The 17193-nt window shown below is 37.7% G+C and overlaps 1 protein-coding gene across 2 annotated transcripts in view; it reads right to left on the bottom strand.

Moving 5' to 3' along the window:
- The window catches only part of ELP3 (elongator acetyltransferase complex subunit 3), a 119623-nt gene that overhangs the window by 55639 nt on the left and 46791 nt on the right, over positions 1–17193 (bottom strand). For both annotated transcript variants that reach the window (XM_004382186.2, XM_023736728.1), the window contains exons 8-10: positions 16504–16665; positions 12747–12873; positions 9373–9566 (exon numbers count right to left, since the gene is read on the bottom strand). In XM_004382186.2, the coding sequence (XP_004382243.1) occupies positions 9373–9566; positions 12747–12873; positions 16504–16665 (483 nt within the window). The remainder of the gene's footprint in view (positions 1–9372; positions 9567–12746; positions 12874–16503; positions 16666–17193) is intronic.

Raw genomic sequence — 17193 nt, 5'->3', positions numbered from 1 at the left:
TGGTCTTTTTTTGTGAGTTAGAATTTTGTTCTACATTTTTCTCCAGCTGTCCGGGACCCTCTATTGTGATCCCTGTCAGAGCAGTCAGTGGTGGTAGCCAGGCACCGTCTAGTTGTGCTGGACTCAGTCTGGTGGAGGCCATGATATTTGTGGTCTATTAGTCCTTTGGACTAATCTTTCCCTTGTATCTTTAGTTTTCTTCATTTTCCCTTGCTCCTGAAGGGGTGAGACCAGTGCAGTATCTTAGACGGCCGCTCACAGGCTTTTAAGACCCCAGACGCAACTCACCAAAGTAGAATATAGAACATTTTCTTTATAAACTATGTTATGTCCATACAGCTAAATGTTCCCTGAGACCATGGTCCCCACAGCCCTCAGCCCAGCAATTCGGTCCCTTGGGGAGTTTGGATGTGTCTATGGAGCTTCCATAACCTTACCCTGAACAAGTTGTGCTGGCTTCCCCAGTATTGTGTATTGTCTTACCCTTCACCAAAGTTACCACTCATCTATTGTCTATTTAGTGTAAAACCATAAAATTCTTAGATGAAAAAGCAAGGACAACGGTGTCAGGCCTAGCTTTTAACAATGGATCACTTCATACAATAAAAAAGCATGAACAGTAAAAGATAAATAAATAAATGGGACCTCATAAAAATTAAAAAGTTTTGTTCATCAAAAGACTTTACCAAAAAAGTGAAAAGACAAGTTATTGACTGGAAGAATATCTTCAGAAACCATATATCTGACAAGAAGCTATCACCAAAATATATATAAAACTTTGACAACAACAAAAAGACAAATAACCCAATCACAAAATGGGCAAATGACTTGAATAGACATCTCACCAAAGAGGACATTCAAACGGCCACCAAACACATGAAAAGATGCTCAGTGTCATTAGCCATTAGAGAGATGCAAATCAAAACCACAATGAGATACCATTTCACTTCCACTAGGATGGCTAAGATATAAAAAAAGAGAAAACAAGAAATGTTGGTGAGGATGTGAGGAAACTGGAACCCTTACCTACTGCTGGTGGGAATGCAAATTTGTACAGTCATTGTGGAAAACAGTGTGGCGGTTCCTCAAAAATTAAAAATAGAACTACCATATGACCCAGCAATTCCACTGCTGTTATATACCCAAAAGACTTGAAAGCAGAGACTGAAACAGAGACTTGTACACCAATGTTCACTGCAGCACTATTCACATAGTCAAAAGGTGGAAACAACCTAAATGTCCATCAACAGACGAATGGATAAACAAAATGTGGTACATATATACAATAGAATACTACTCAGTTAGTAGGAGAAATGAAGTCTTGATACATGCTACAATAAGGACGGAGCTTGAAGACATTATGCTGAGTGAAGTAAGTCAATCACAAAAGTACAAATACTGTATGATCTCACTTATATAAAAAGACAAGAATAGGCAAATGTACAGAGACCAAAGTTTATTAGTGGTTACTGAGGGCAAAAGGGAGGGGGAAATGGGTAACAGTGATGGAAATATTGCATTCATTTAAGGGTAGGGTTACACAGCTGATTATTGTAATTGTTGTCAGTAAGCTATACACCTATGAAAAGTTCAACTGGCAAAAGTTGTGTGATAGATATATTTACAACAATGAGAAAAAAAAAGAGTAGCTGCTGAGGCTGATTACGTAGGGATTTGGTTTCTCGGTTTAGGGTCATGGTTTCATGGGACATCCCAGTTTATTGGTCTAATAACATGTTTAGTGCCTCTGTTCTACCTCCTAGTTTGATGCGTAGTGCCTGTGGTCTTAAAACCTTGCAAGCAGCCAACAACTTGGTCTCTATGTGCCCGAAAAAACAGAGGAAGAAGGATAGTCAGCAATAGGAGGAGGATATGGAATGTGTAGCTAATTGCCTCCATGAACAACTGCCTCCTCGGCCATGAGGCCAGAACTGGATGGTGCCCAGCTACCAATACTGAACACTTTGATCAAAGATTCCATAGAAGAATCCTGATCAAAAGGGGGAAAATGCAGAACAGAATTTCAAATTCTCATGGATTCCAGACTTCCTGGAGCCATGAAGGTTGGATGAACCCCTGGAACTACTGCCCTGAGATAATCTTTAAACCTTAAACCAAAAATATTCCCTGAAGTCTTCCTAAAACCAAACAGCAGCTTAGCTTAACTAGCAAAAAAGGTCTGCCTTGAGCATTATGCTCTTTTAAGAACTATCTATATGGAATCAAACTGACAACAGCAGCTCAAAAGATTAGGTAGGAACCTTAGGCGGCAGTGAATTTATGTTAATGGGGGAGGAACAACTCAGAAAAAAAGGGTAAGAATAGCTATACAACTTGAAGAATATAATCAATGGCACTAAACCGTACATGTAGAAAACTGCTGAAATGGTATATGTTTTGCTGTACATATTCTCAACAACCACAAAATTAATAAAATAATATTAAAAAAAAAAAAGAATTTATGTGTTCCAAATTTTGGTAGGATGACCCTCCATGTGTAAGTGTCCAAAGTTTCCTCATGACCAGATTCAGACCAAGAATTCTTGGCAGGAATACTATAGAAACGATGCTTTGATCTTCTTAGTGCACCATATCAGGAGGTACACTATGCTGACCTGTTCCACCACAGGTGATGCCTGGTCAAGTTTATGGCTGCCAAGAATCTACACTGCAAAGTCACCATTTTTTCCCCTTCATATCCGAGTAGTATTTTGTGAGGAGAAACGCTGATATTACATCAACATCCTGTTCCTCATCAAACCTCCATCTACCAGTTTAGCATTCACTGAGGACTCTTGTCTGTATCATCTTCCCTATAATAATGGCCAAATGGTGCCAATCTAACATTCCTCCTACATTGACTAGTTGAACTTCTGTTTTAAGAAAGAACTTCCTCTTTTCTTTCATTCATACGTTATGCTAGTATGGATCCAAGAATTACTATTTTATTCAATGGGTTGTAATCAGGTACTCTCATTTATTTTGTTGCTCAAATTAGATTTAGCCAGTGGGGATTCCCTCAGGCTGGCTTCTGGGTCCTTTTGCACATCCTGTCACTCTTTGAACATTTCTTTATTTTCTGGTACAAGATGTTCCCTGCTCATCTTGTATGTCTGCTGTCCAAGCCTTGGAATCAACCATTTTCCCAAGTAGCCCTGATTCCTTTTAGTGGCCAGCAGTATTTAGAAACCAAGATCTGGGCACTCAATGCACTTATTACTACTGGGATGCCATTACCTCTAGACCCTCTCAGTGTACACAACTAATAAATATGTGTGTTGTGTATACACACACACACACCTGTAATTTTCTGTACATAAATTAAGAAAACCTGAGTTCATACTGATACTTGCAATTCTAATGTAGTGCCTTAATACTCTTTTTAACCTTCACCCTTAGAGTGTTGTAAATTCCTTCAGACAGTGAGAAAGTTGGCTCTCATTATCTTCAGTATATTTATTTATGTGTTAAATCAAATAACTTATTTGTTCAATGTAACCAATCTCCCAACCATTCTAGCTGCCACCTCTACACTCCTTACTCTAACCTCTCCATTTCTTCAGATGCCAACTCTGCTGCTGTCAATGTCTCCACAACATTGCCTCCACAGGCAAAGCAAAAGAAAGATGGGAAGAGAAGATGACCCTTATGAATATTTTTAATAATGAACAGTGCTTAGAAAAGACACTAAAAATTTCAAAAGAAGTAAACTCTCTTAAAGAACAATCGGTTTTACCATATAGTGCTACTAAGCAGAACTATATGATAGAACGAAAGACAGAATTACCAGCAAGACCAGCTACATAATTTGTAATGCCCAGTGCAAAATGAAAATACAGGGCCTCGTGTTAAAAAATTACTAATAATTTCAAGATGGTGACAGCAGAGCATGAAACCAAACATGAGGCCCTATGAGACTGCATAGGTCACATGCCTATGAGGCTGGCCGATTACCAGTCAGCACAAGTCAGTAAGGGCCTGATAACTCAGGGCTTTAAAATTATGCTGACAGTTCATAAATGTTCTTAAATTTATGTCACTACAAAAATGCAACACAGCTTTAATGGTCTTCGGCAGTGACATGCTTGGAGTATACCAGATGGGAGTTTTTCCTCATTAAGGAATAGAAATGTGGCAATCTCCACTTTTCAGCAATAAAGTCTTTCCTGCTGAAAATGAGGGGATATGATTCTATGTATGTGGAGCATCTTCTATGTGTAAAGTGCTGTAGTAGGCTCTCTGGAATACACAAATGGGCATTGTTACAGTCTCCTAGAAATTCAAAACCTAGGTGAGATTACTGACCATTTGAACTTGCTACATCCATCTAGGTAGGAGTTGTAATTACTTTCGTTGTTATTGTTAGGTGCTGTAGAGTCGGTTCTGACTCATAGCGACCCAACGTACAACAGAATGAAACACTGCCTGTTCCTGTGCCATCCTCACAATTGTTATGCTTGAGCCCATTTTTACAGCTACTGTGTCAATCCATCTCGTTGAGGGTCTTCCTCTTTTTTGCTGACTCTCTACTTTACCAAGCATGACATCCTTCTCCAGGGACTGGTCCTTCCTGATAACATGTCCAAAGTATGTGAGACAAAGTCTTGTTGTCCTTGCCTTTAAGAAGCATTCTGGCTCTACTTCTTCCTAATTATTTTTAGGTTTCTCAATTTGGTTCAATCTAGCTTGGCTTTCTTGGCTTGAAGGGAGATTAGATTTAAGAATATACTTTTTATTTTCTATTTCAACAGGTAATACTGCAAGCTTAGAGGCTCCGATATTTGCAATTTGTTCATCAAAAACCTTTCAAACCGATGTCTATAGTGGTGGTCTGAAATTTCCCATGCATCAAGAGCATGTTTCAGTTGCAAACTGGGATTCCTATTCTAATGCTTCATAGTGATTTAAATATCACATGAAGGCAGACAGCTGTCAAATAGCCTGTGGGTAGCAGCATATTAATGTGACTCCATCAGGTACCTGGATAGAATTTTACATTTAATCACCGACTGCACCCTTCAGGACTGCAGTATAAAATCATGTATTAGGATGCTATTTCATAAAAACACCCAGTACGATGTTATTGACTCAACTGTCTTAAAACTAAAATGTAAATTACTTTTAAAAAGGTAGAAGGATAACCAATTTAAAAATATGTAATCTTTCAGTAAAATATAGTGGAGAAAAAAAAAAAGGCAAGTGTGAAGCATTGAATTCCCACTTGAAATATCTTTCCACTTAACTTCCTTCCCCTGTTTCCCCCTTATGATATTAGTCTAAAAAATAATTCCTAAAATCTTCTACATGTAAACATTTTTTTAGCCCATTTATGAGTTCAGCTTTACTAGTTGACACTAAGTATGTTGCCTATAATTGGTATAAGTTGCCACTAGGTGAATTATGTAGAAACAGCCATATTTTTCTAAAGGCACAGAACACAGTTATGATTCCCCTTAGCTATGATTTAAAACAAATAAACTATAATTATTAAAAAAAAAGCTTGGGTTAAACATCCTGCCAGCAGGCTTTTCTCCTTTTACAGTGGTTCCTTTCTAGCAAGCTCAAAATCAAACAGAGACTAACAGCAGTTTTCTACATTCTAAGAATTGCTTTAAAAGTTTTAAGACTGAAACTAAAAAAAACATTGCAGAGTAAAAGCTTCATGATTCTTTTCCCAAATCAGGTTTCTTAGCCACTTAACATTTTTAAACACCCCATCTTCTCTTGCACACATTTGTACGTAACACTTAAGTTACCCATTAACACTTTCCTTAACACTTCTATTTCAAAATTTTGCCATTTAGCTCTTGATATAAGTTTCTTTCTGGAAGTCCAGAAATACAAAATTCTAGCTATATGTGCATATAATTTTACAATACCTTTAAATGAGATATGACATTTTTAAGCAGAGATATGAAGTTCACTAGAATACAGCTATCAAACTGTTATTAAGTGATAAGCGATTTTAAAGTAGTTTTATAGAGAAAAACATTATTTTATTCATGTAAATATTGTACTGTATTGCCTGAAATTAGGTAGAAAATATGAATACTTTGTAACACTCTACAAACTTAGAAAAAAGGTATAAAATCACATGATCAAAATAGAAATGCATTAGGATCAAAAAAAGAAATACATTTACTAGTAAATGAAGTCTAATGCCATACTTCAGTACTGCAAAAGCCTAAATAGTGCAGAAATTAAGAGATTATTGATAACAAAAAGTAGTTCACAATATAAAATAAATCTGAGTCATTTTTATGCAATATATAAAAAGGAAACATGTAAATAAAAATAGATAAAAAGTAACAAAATATAATAAATTTGAATGACTTGTATGCCGGTAGCCACAGTAATAAGTCAGTAATTCAGTAATATCCAATACAAAGCACAAAGTAATATATTTGAAGGAATTCTGTCTGTGCTTACAGAAAAACAAGTTGTTTTATTGAACATTAGTCCACCACAAGTTACATAAAAAAATAGAGTGAACTCTAATGGAAGCTTCTTTATCAATAAGTTATCACCATAAAAGCACCAAAAAATGTAAAAATTAGATTAAATTGGAAGAACACAGAGTTCCATCTTTGTACTAAACACCCTAAAAACAATCATTATTCAAAGTTAAGCAAATTATCAGTCCTAAAGCATGAAAATCTGACAACATAGCTAGAATTCAAATGACTCTCTTCACCAATGGCTTTTACTGCATTAGAAACTGAATCATCACTATCTTCAAACAATAAATTGTCCTCAGACTCACCAAGGTCATTACTAATTCCACATGTTTAAGGTGATTTCACCATCACCTCTTGTTTTACAGTACACCTTCTCCTTGCTTATCGAGTATCTCGTTATCCGGTATTTCGCATTTACAACATTAGTAAAAAATCTAGTGAGTATTTTGCAGATTAACATGGCCAGTGGGACATATGGCGTCCACTTACATTTTCCACCTCTTGAGGTTATTGGGAAGCTACTGTTCCACCGACAGTACGGACCTGTGTAACTGTTTGAAATGGAAGAAATGGACATTCCATTTTCCCATAATGCTGATTTTGCATAACAACCTGGTCTTTGGAACCTAACAATGTCGATAAGTGAGGAGAGGGTGTATTCCACCAAATTTAAATTCACCCACACATCTGTGAAGCAACAGAGCATCACTTCAAAATCTTAAGCCTACATCCAGCTGTACCACTCCTCCCTCATAAACTCTCTAAGTGATATATTGATAGAGACATATGGCTGAAATTAGGCCTCCTGGAATTAGAGCTAACAGACTTTTCTATTGGCCAACTCTCCCTAAGAGAACTGTAACGGGGTCATGATAGGAAAAATTAAGAACAGGACATCCTACTTCTGTGAGTAGCGTCTGGGGTCTTAAAAGTATGTGAGCAGCCATCTAAGATACATCTATTGGTCCCAACACATTCCTCTCAATATTTATTTTGATGCTTAAACTGCCCCAGATTTGACCAATGGGAGGTTGTCAAGCTGGCTTCCCCATCCTTCTTTGAATGCCTCTTAATTCTTCCGGCACAACAAGATGTTTCAGGGTCATCTTATACTCTCCCTGCCCAGTCCTGAAATCAGCCTTTTCTCCAAGACACCCTAGTTCCTTTTAGTGCAGAAGGGTTTAGAAATCAGAACCCCAAGATCTAGAAACACATACACACGCTCTCTCTCTTACATTTATATTTATTTCCATATCTACCTATTTATTAAAAACCATGATTCATACCAATATCTCCTATTTCAAAATATCACAGGGTTAATTCTAATTTTCTGTTTTTTCATATTTGTAATTCCCTTCTTAGACATTAAAAATCCTATATCTACGTACTTATTTGATCAACCACCTTGTAAGTAACTAATCTTTTGTGGATGCCCCCCACTTATTCCCACCCCCACAGAGAAGTCCTCTTCACTCAGCTGGGGCTTTGACATCTTGTGCCCAATCACCCCTCTGCAAGAATGCCCTTTTCACCACATTCAGGCTCCAACAAACTGCAACACACCACTGTCTCCTCCTCCATATGGTCACTTTCCTCACCCTGTGCTGGGCCTCTACAGCTTCCAACTTTCCCCACCTGGACACCTACATTGCTCATCCCACCTAATGTCTTTTGGACTGAATTGTTCAGGAAAGACTGAAAAAGAAGGGAAGAACAATTCAAATTTTTTAACAGCTGAATTTTCCTTAGTATTTTTAGGTGCATTTTTAAAAACAGAGATCATACAGGCAACTCAGATCCTCGAGTTAGGCCAATAATTAAAAAATGTAAGAAATCAATATGCTGTGAAGGAGTATGGCATTAAATGTTCTTCAGCTTTTAAGTAAATCCATTACTTTATATCACTGATAATTTTCCTTAAGTACGTGATTAATTAAAAACCAAACCCTGTTGCCATGGAGTCGATTTCATGGCATTTGCTAGTCACCTTTTGGTCTTGTATTTGTAATATTGGAACCTGGGTAGGTTTTGGCAGGGTGGTAATGGAATGTGCCTTAACAAACCAACAAAACGCACTGCCTTTGAGTGAATTCGAACTCATAGCAACCCTATAGGACAGAGTAGAACTGCTCCATAGGGTTTCCAAGGCTGTAAATCTTTACGGAAGCAGACTGCCACATCTTTCTCTTGTGGAGTGGCTAGTGGTTCAAACTGCTGACCTTTCAGTTAGCAGTGAGCACTTTAACCACTGCACCACCAGGGCCCCTTAAATGTGCCTTAATGACCAGCAAATGCAGGAATGGCTTAGTTAGGATTGTAGGTATATAGGAAACTTTATGGTTTCCAAAATTTTTCCTCAATGTTAAAAAAAAAAAGAAAGGCCTGTGATTGCCAACGACATCTTACTTTCTCTCTCGTAGGAAGAAAACAGTTAAGATTATTTTATTTCCTTCATGCTATCAGGAATATTTCACTCTTTCACCATTTACACTGATAGCTATAAAGAATAACTGTTGCTACTCTTTCTTTTTTCTTCAGACTCTAGACTAGGAATAACATATACAGGGCTACACTTTCTCCTCCCATATCCATTGCTATCTTTGAATGGAAGCTGACCTACAAGAAGAAATCCTAATTTAGATCTGAAGATCGTTGGAAGCAAGCACTATGCTTACTTACCATCATAACTCCATCTCCTGGCTCGTGAATAAACAGAAAGATGAATAAATACAGTATGAGCAAAGCAGTTTGGACATAATGTCCTTTCATTTCCATCCCTCTTTATTTACAGACAGAATTCCACTTTTAATTAAAAACATTTGCAAAAGCCTCAATATGAAATCAGACTATTTTAATCAGAAATCGTAAACAAACTAGTCACCAGTTATTTTTGGAATAGAAGATAGCACACTACCTCTGCACTCGGTATACTCGAGTCCATGGAGGCACAAGGGCTAGGATCCGAGCCACCAATTCTATTAGGTCACTAGGAGAATAACTCTTGTATCTTCCTGATTTCCACAGCTCATAAAGTCCTGTTCCACGAATCACCAGGGTAGGGTAGAGTTTCAAACCATCAGGACGAAAAGCAGGGTTCTCAAAAAACTCCTGTAAACAGAAAATTACTTCAGATTACCCATGGTGAAGTTTCAACCCTGAGTCAGCTTCTCTCACACACCCAGCAGGCCCTTGAGCAGCCTTTCCTTTACAACAAGGGAGTGTATGCAAAAAGAATAGAAACTCCATTTTTTAATAGCCTGATGCTTATCTGTGTTCCATACTACAAGCTCCTCCATGATCCAGCCCCTATCACTTTACTCATCTCATGTCACCCCTCACCACTTTGCCTCCTGGCCTTTGCAAAGGCAATTTCCTCTGCCTGGAACGCTCATCAGCTTCTCTTCATCAAGGTAACTGCTACTTATCTTACAGGTCTCAGACTAAATGCCACCTCTTCAAAGAGGCCTTCCTGACCTTCAAATACTGGTGGTACCAGTTTAAAAAAAAAAAAAAGTCCTATAGAACCTGTATTTCCTCTTTTTTAAAAACATCACACTTACAATTTATTCCATGTCTGCATTAACCTGTAGACTGTATTATCTTTTAATAATGAAACAGATTTATTTAAACTTTTAAAAAGTTGTGACAGAGATTATCTAGCCTGCAAAACCTAAAATGTTTACTATATTGCTCTTTACAGAAAAAGTCTGCTGATACTCAGATTCCTAACCTGGGATACACACTGTCCATTTGTATCTGGACACTGAGCAATGTATCTAATTAATTTGGCATGGTCATTTCCTGTACTATGTCATCCCAGTTGGCTACCTTACTTCTTACTTCTTTACTTGGGATATAGCAAGGAGACCCCAGGCATTCTTCTTTCCATGACTTTGTACTGATAATTTGCTCTTATCTTGATTTTGTATGAAATGTAACAGAGGCATGATGATGGACTCATTTGGTTACCTCTCACTCCCACCTTGGCATTAGTATCTACACAACCCGCAGTATGTTCTACGTTTCATAAACTATGAAAGCCAAAATTCTTTTTATCTCCGGCTATATTGCTCTCTGCAAAGCTTTCCATTGTTTAACGTGCATTTCAGAGAAATTAACTACAGACTTTCTTGATCTCTTATTGATTTCTGTCACATTCTTAAATGTTGTATTCTTTGTGCACCATTTGGTCTTAGAGATATTCTTCTGTAATTGTGTACAATTTTCCCTGTAACACTTACATCTTAAAGATCCATCAGGTCTTTAATAATTATCCTATAGTCATCCACAAAGAACACGTATGCAGGTCATTCTCCACCTAATATGACACCACATTTAAACACGGGATTTCAGAAAAGTACTTCTGGTACTTGTATAATAAGTTTAGGAGACAAATGGGCTTATACCTTTTCTAAGAATGAAAATAGATGGTGTTGGTTCTGGGCTTCTGGCTACACATGGAGAATTAAAATAGGTGTTTCTCTCCTTTCTCTCTAAAACCACACTAAAACAAAAACAAAGATTTAAAAAAAAAATAATAAGTATAAACACCAGAGAACAAAGACAACAAGAAAAGGAGACAAGTGACAGCAACACAATTTTGGAAGACAGAAAATTGATGGAACATTGATAAATGACTTGGCAATGAAGGAAACTGCAAACAAAGTATTTGCAAAATAATACTTTTGCAGAAACTGGAGCAAAGGCCAGCTCAATCTTACCAGAGGCCCTGAGAGGCTCATAAACTGGAAGTACCAGGTACTGGGCAAGATGGGGGAGAGCATGGAAATAAAAGCAGGGGCACTAGATGCGGGGATTTATTCCTCATTCCTTAGCCCTTCCTATACAGGCAGATAATGTTTGTTCCCTGAAGAAACTGGAGAGTCTCTGAACTTTGAGATTCCAGGTACAACAAAATCTGCGAAAGCCAGAACCTGTGTAAGGCGGAAACTTGTCAGAGAAGGAAAACTCAAATATTTTTCATTAAAAAGGAGAGATAGAAAAGTGTTAAGACTGTACCCTGTCAAAAGCGGAAAACTTGCGAGACCTGGTAAAAAAGGGCAGTCCCATCGACCTCTGGCTCTCACAGGCTTCACTTTACAAAGCAAGGCCTGGGTGAGGATCAAAGCTGGAAACAGGGTTTTTCAAGGCTGTGACCTTTAGGAAGCAGATCGCCAGGCCTGTCTTCCACGGTGCCTCTGGGTGGGTCTGAACCACCAACCTTTGAGCTAGTAGTTGGGTGCTTAACTATTTGCTCCACTCAGGCTTTCCTATGAAATATCTAGAAGAGGCAAATTTCTAAGAGACAGGAAGCAGGTAAGAGGTTACCAAGTGCTGGGAAGAGCAGGAAATGGGGAGTTATTACTTAATAGGTACAGAGTTTGTGTTTGGGGAGATTGAAAATTTTTGGGAAGAAGGGTGATGGCTGCACCACAGCGTGAATGTAATTAATGCCACTGAACTGTACACTTAAAAAATGGTTTAAATAGCAAATTTTATGTTATGTATACTTTACCACAGTAAACACATAATATTGAAAAAGGGAATGGGAAAGAAAAAATATTACATGTATATGTCTATGAATATATGCATATATGTATGTGTATATACAGAAAATACATAAACAGGAGAGAATTATTTGGGAAAAAAGATAACCTTGCTGAAATGAGTGTGAACTGCGACAACCCTCTGAAAAGCAACTTAGTAGTATATTGAGATTCTTAAAATGTTTATACTTTTACCTAATAATTCTACTCCAGGGAATTTATACTAAAGAAATAATCTTAAATACTAAAAAAAAAATGTTACAGGCATAAAGTTGTTTACCTATAGTATTAGTCTAAATTTGGAAAAATTTGGGAGTGGTTAAGCAAATTATGGAATATTTATTCAACAGAAATTAAGCAGATATTTAAATATGCTAAGAGACCAGGCCACAACACAGATAAATGCTTGTTATAATGTTAAGTGAAAAAGCAATTTAAAAAAATTACCTATCACATATATGTATGTGTCAGCATGCACATGCATACAAACAACCTCACTCCAAAAAAGCCTAAGCATAGAAAAACTCTGGAAGGGAATATATTAAAACGCTAGGGTTTTGTCTGGTGTTGGGGCTGTGGGTGACTCCTTCTTCTGTTCTGTGTTTCCAATATTCTATAACGAAAATATACTACTTATATATTGGAAAAAATTAACAGAAAATAAGCAAACAAAAAAGAGCTGAGGCAGTATAAGAAGCATGCTGAAGCATTTTAAATTAGCCTGGATTAAGGCAATACTTACTGTAAACTGTTCAATGTCTCTTTCTAGTCCAACATTTGGCAGATCAGGCATCATATGAGCCACTACTTTGAAACCAGAATCTTTGGCCAGGTGAAATGACTCACATACTGCCTTAACAGTGTGGCCCCTGAGGAAAGAAAATTTGCTACCTGTTACACAAATACATGGGCAACAAAGTTAACACAAGGAGCAGAGGGCAAACATTCTCTGAGACATTAACAGAAACTGTAAAACTACGAATCATATGACTGGGAAAAAAATATTCCAGGAAGTGTTTTTTTTTTTTTTACATCCTCACCTCTGAGAAGGCTTGGAAGTAAATCTTTTTACTCCTGAGATATTTTTCAGAATTCCCTTAAATGCCTACTCAAAGTTTTGAAAGTAAATGACTGAGTTAGCAGCAGTTAATTTATACTAAAGTTATTTTGTTAGTACCATCAGCTGAAATAAACTTACTAATGTAAAGATCTAAGTTAAAAACAAGAACAATGAGCTCAAAATCATGCAGAAACAGCAGCTTGTTATGTTCTTTCCTTTAAAAATCTCATAAAATTATTTGTAGAGAGAGAGAGGAAGAGTGAAACCTCTAATACAAAATAGAGTTCACTCTGGAGGGAGAGTTTGGAAGCCCCTCAAAAGAAGTGAGAAGAGAAAAAAATTTAGTGAGAAGGCAAATCATTTGGGGCTAGCTAGAAAAATTATCTTAACTGTACCATTCTGGTGCCACATCCAAGTTAAGAAGTAAGCCCTAATAACAGTTGTGGACAACTAAAGACTGAAGGCTTGGGTCAATCCTTCCCACCATCAAGAAGTTCTCATTCACCACAGATAGAGCCTAGAAACCACGGGCTCCCATCTCACTTTCTCTGGATGCTCCCACCCATCTCCATGGCTTTGGTTTCTAATCTCTTCTCGCTAATAACTCTCAAATTTTTATGACTAGGCTAGAGCTCTCTCCTGAATTCTACACCCAAATATCTAATACTCTAAACCTTCACTGTACAGTACAGTAGCCACTAGGCATGTGTAGTTACTCAAATTTACACTTAAATTAAAATTAAAAAATCAGTTCCTCAGTTGCATTACTAGATTGGACAATGCAATTATAGAACATTTTGATCATTGCAGAAAATGTTTTATTAGATAGCCCTGCTCTAAAGCAAACCTCCAACTGGTTGTTCCGCAAGTATCTAAAACTCAACATGTCCATAATGAAACACATCTTCCCTCAAAATCTGTTGCTACACCATGTCCTCTCTTTTAGTGAATAGCTCCATCATCCCTATCCAGTTACTTAAAATGGAGACTAGGTATCCTCTCCTTTACTTCACATTCTCTCCTACCTTCATTTCTAATCAGTCACCAAACACTATCTTTTTTAGGACACCATTATTTCTTGCTTAAATTATTGTAGAACTTCATTTAATCGGTGTCCTCTCTTCTAGCTTGTTCTAGTCTAATCCACCCTCCATACTCTAACTAAAGTGATATTTCTAAAATGCAGATACACTCACATCACAACTTAAAAGTCCTTGAATGGCCTGCTACTGTCCTTGGATTAAAGCCCAAACTCTGTAGGATGACTCCTAATGAAAAACCAAACACACTGCCATCAAGTTGATTACGACTCATGGCTATCATGTGTTAAAGAGTAGAACTGTTCCATAGAGTGTTCTTGGCTGAGATCTTAACAGAAGCAGATCTCCAGGCCTTTTCTTCTGCAGTGCCACTGGGTGGGTTTGAATCCCCAAATTTAGGTGAGTAGTCAAGCACAAACCATTTGTTCCAACTAGGGACCTGGATGACTTACTGTTATTGCTAGTTGCCATCAAGTTGATTCTGACTCATGGTGACCCTAACTATTACAGAGGAGAACTGTTCCATAGGGTTTTCCTGGCTGTAATCTTAACAGAAGTTAAGTTGCCAGGACTTTTCTTCCATGGTACCCCTGGGTGGGCTTGAACTGCCAACCTTTAGGTTAGCAGTCAAGTACAAAACGTTTGCACCACCTATGACTTATAACCTGTTGCCATGGAGTCGATTCCAACTCACGACCCTATAGGCTAGAGTAGAACTGTACCAAAGGGTCTCCAAGACTATAATATTTACAGAAGCTGACTGCCACATCTTTTTTTCCCACAGAGTGGCTGGTGGGTTCAAACCACCAACCTTTTGATTAGCAGTCAAGCACTTAACCACTGTGTCAGCAGGGCTCCTCCTATGACTTATATAGCCCCTTCAGAATTTGGCCTCTCTGCTTTTCTTACCAGCTTCATCTTTTACCACTCTCCTACCCTCATACTCTACATTCTAACCAAACTGAATTGCCTAAACAGGCAATGTGCTTGCATCCTAAGAACTTTACTCATATTTTTCTTTCTGCCAAACAATCTTCCTCTTCCCCACCTGACTAACTCATACCCTTGCTTTAAGTCTCAGCTTAGACGTCATTTTCTTCAGAAAGCTTCCCTGACCTTCAAGAAACTTTCTCTTTCTTTCCATCTCCACAGGTACCTGTCTAGCACAAGCCCTTGATAACCTCAACGGTCCAACCAGTTTTCCTGATTCTAGCCTTTCTATATATGAATACATTCTATTCTGGTTAATCTCTCTCAAGTATAATATCCATTAGATTCTTCTCTGTGCTCAAAAATACTCAATAGATTTACATTGCTTAAAGAAAAAATTCCAACCCCCTTAGCCTGGCAGTCTTCTTGATTGTTTCTAAGATCTCGGCCAGTGTGTTTCCCTAGTTCCCCTTTACTTCTTTCTCCTGGCAAAACCCTCAATCACGTCTACCCAAACTCTACTTAAGTAATCGTTAAGGTCCAACTCAACACGTACCTATCCACTTAAAACCTGCCTTTACCATTCTAGGTCAATGATCTCTGCTGCCTAATTGAACTCCTGGAATCTTATGTTTTTCTACTAATTTAGCAACTAATCATAAAGTTCCTTAAACAGTTAACCACTCATGTATATCTTTTCACCTCAGCTCAATTAGTTTCTAGAGGGAAGAGAACTTCACATAGCTCTACCAACCCATTCAGCTACAATTTTCTTTCCTTCCTTCCTTATACTCCAGAATTTCTTTACCCATTATACTCCAGAAAGTCTTTATCCTTGACTCATCAATCTTTCTCTCAACTCCCTGCCAACTGGCATCTGCTTCACAAAAACTAATCCTTTAAATCTCACCCTGACTTCTTCCTTGTTCAAATCCTTTTCTTTGTTCCTATTCTCCTTGGCTTTTTTTCCTGCTTTAAACAACTGACCTTGAGCCCTGCCTCCTGCTTTCCACTTGGGAAAAGTTGTTTATGTCAAGAACAGGGAGAGAAATGAGCATTTTTATACGCTACTAGAAAAGAGCCAGCAGAAAAAGACTGAAAATGAAGGATAAAACCAAAAACCCGTTGCCATCAAGTCCATTCTGAGTCATAGCGATCCTACAGGACAGAGTAGAACTGCCCTATAGGGTTTCCAAGGAGTGACTGGTAGATTTGAACTGCTGACTTTTTGGTTAGCAGCCGAGCTCTTAACCACTGTGCCATCAGGCCCTGAAAATGAATGATAAAGGGGGTGGAATTAGGAGCATAACTAGAAGAAATGACTTTGAAAGGGAGGAGTATCCCTTTCTCTAAGATTGGTAGGAAGGAAAAAAGGATGAATATGAATATAGATAAAACTGGTGGGGGTAGAGGAAGGCTTTGCATGATCATTTGCCACCATCTTACCTGTTGATTTGCCACCATCTTACCTGTTGGTATCTCTGGCCACATCTTCATAGACACTCTGCACGCCAATCTCCAGTCTTGTACAGCCATAGGTCAACATGTCGCTTAAATGTCGCTTCATGCAATAATCTGGTCTGGTCTCAATAGTAATTCCAATACACTTTGTGTGACTTCTCTCAGAATACCTATAGAGAAAATCTAAAAATAAACAATCTGCCACAACTTTAGACATTTACTCCCATTCAAAGAATTATCTTCTCTTAGACCTCCCAGTATAAGAGAGTGGTTAAGAGCATGGGCTCTGAGCCAGATTGTCTGGGTTCAAATCCTGGCTCTGCTACTTCCTAACTATGTAAATGGGAACGTTATTAACATTTCTGTGCTTTGGTTTCTTTATCTGCAAAATGAGGGTAATAATAACACATATCTCATTGGGTTAATGTGACTGAACATACAGTAATTTAACAACATGATCATTATCATTTTTATTCTCCTACAGTATGCTGCAATCATAATCTCCTTGAGAGCAATGATTTCAACTGTGAAAAACCTACTTTCAATTCCTAGCAACCATTTTTCACATAAATGAAAACCATCTGCATTATTTATTTCTCACTCCATATTTTAGAGTCATGTTAAATAAAAGGTAAAAAAGAAGAAAAGGGGGAGAGTTATGTATGTACAAATGACTCTAAGAATAATTCAGATGAAAT

Source organism: Trichechus manatus, unplaced genomic scaffold (assembly GCF_000243295.1).
Source record: "Trichechus manatus latirostris isolate Lorelei unplaced genomic scaffold, TriManLat1.0 scaffold00091, whole genome shotgun sequence".
In the NCBI taxonomy this organism is placed as follows: Eukaryota; Metazoa; Chordata; class Mammalia; order Sirenia; family Trichechidae; genus Trichechus; species Trichechus manatus.
Note: the sequence above shows the minus strand (reverse complement) of the source record. Positions and strands in the feature narration are given on the sequence as shown.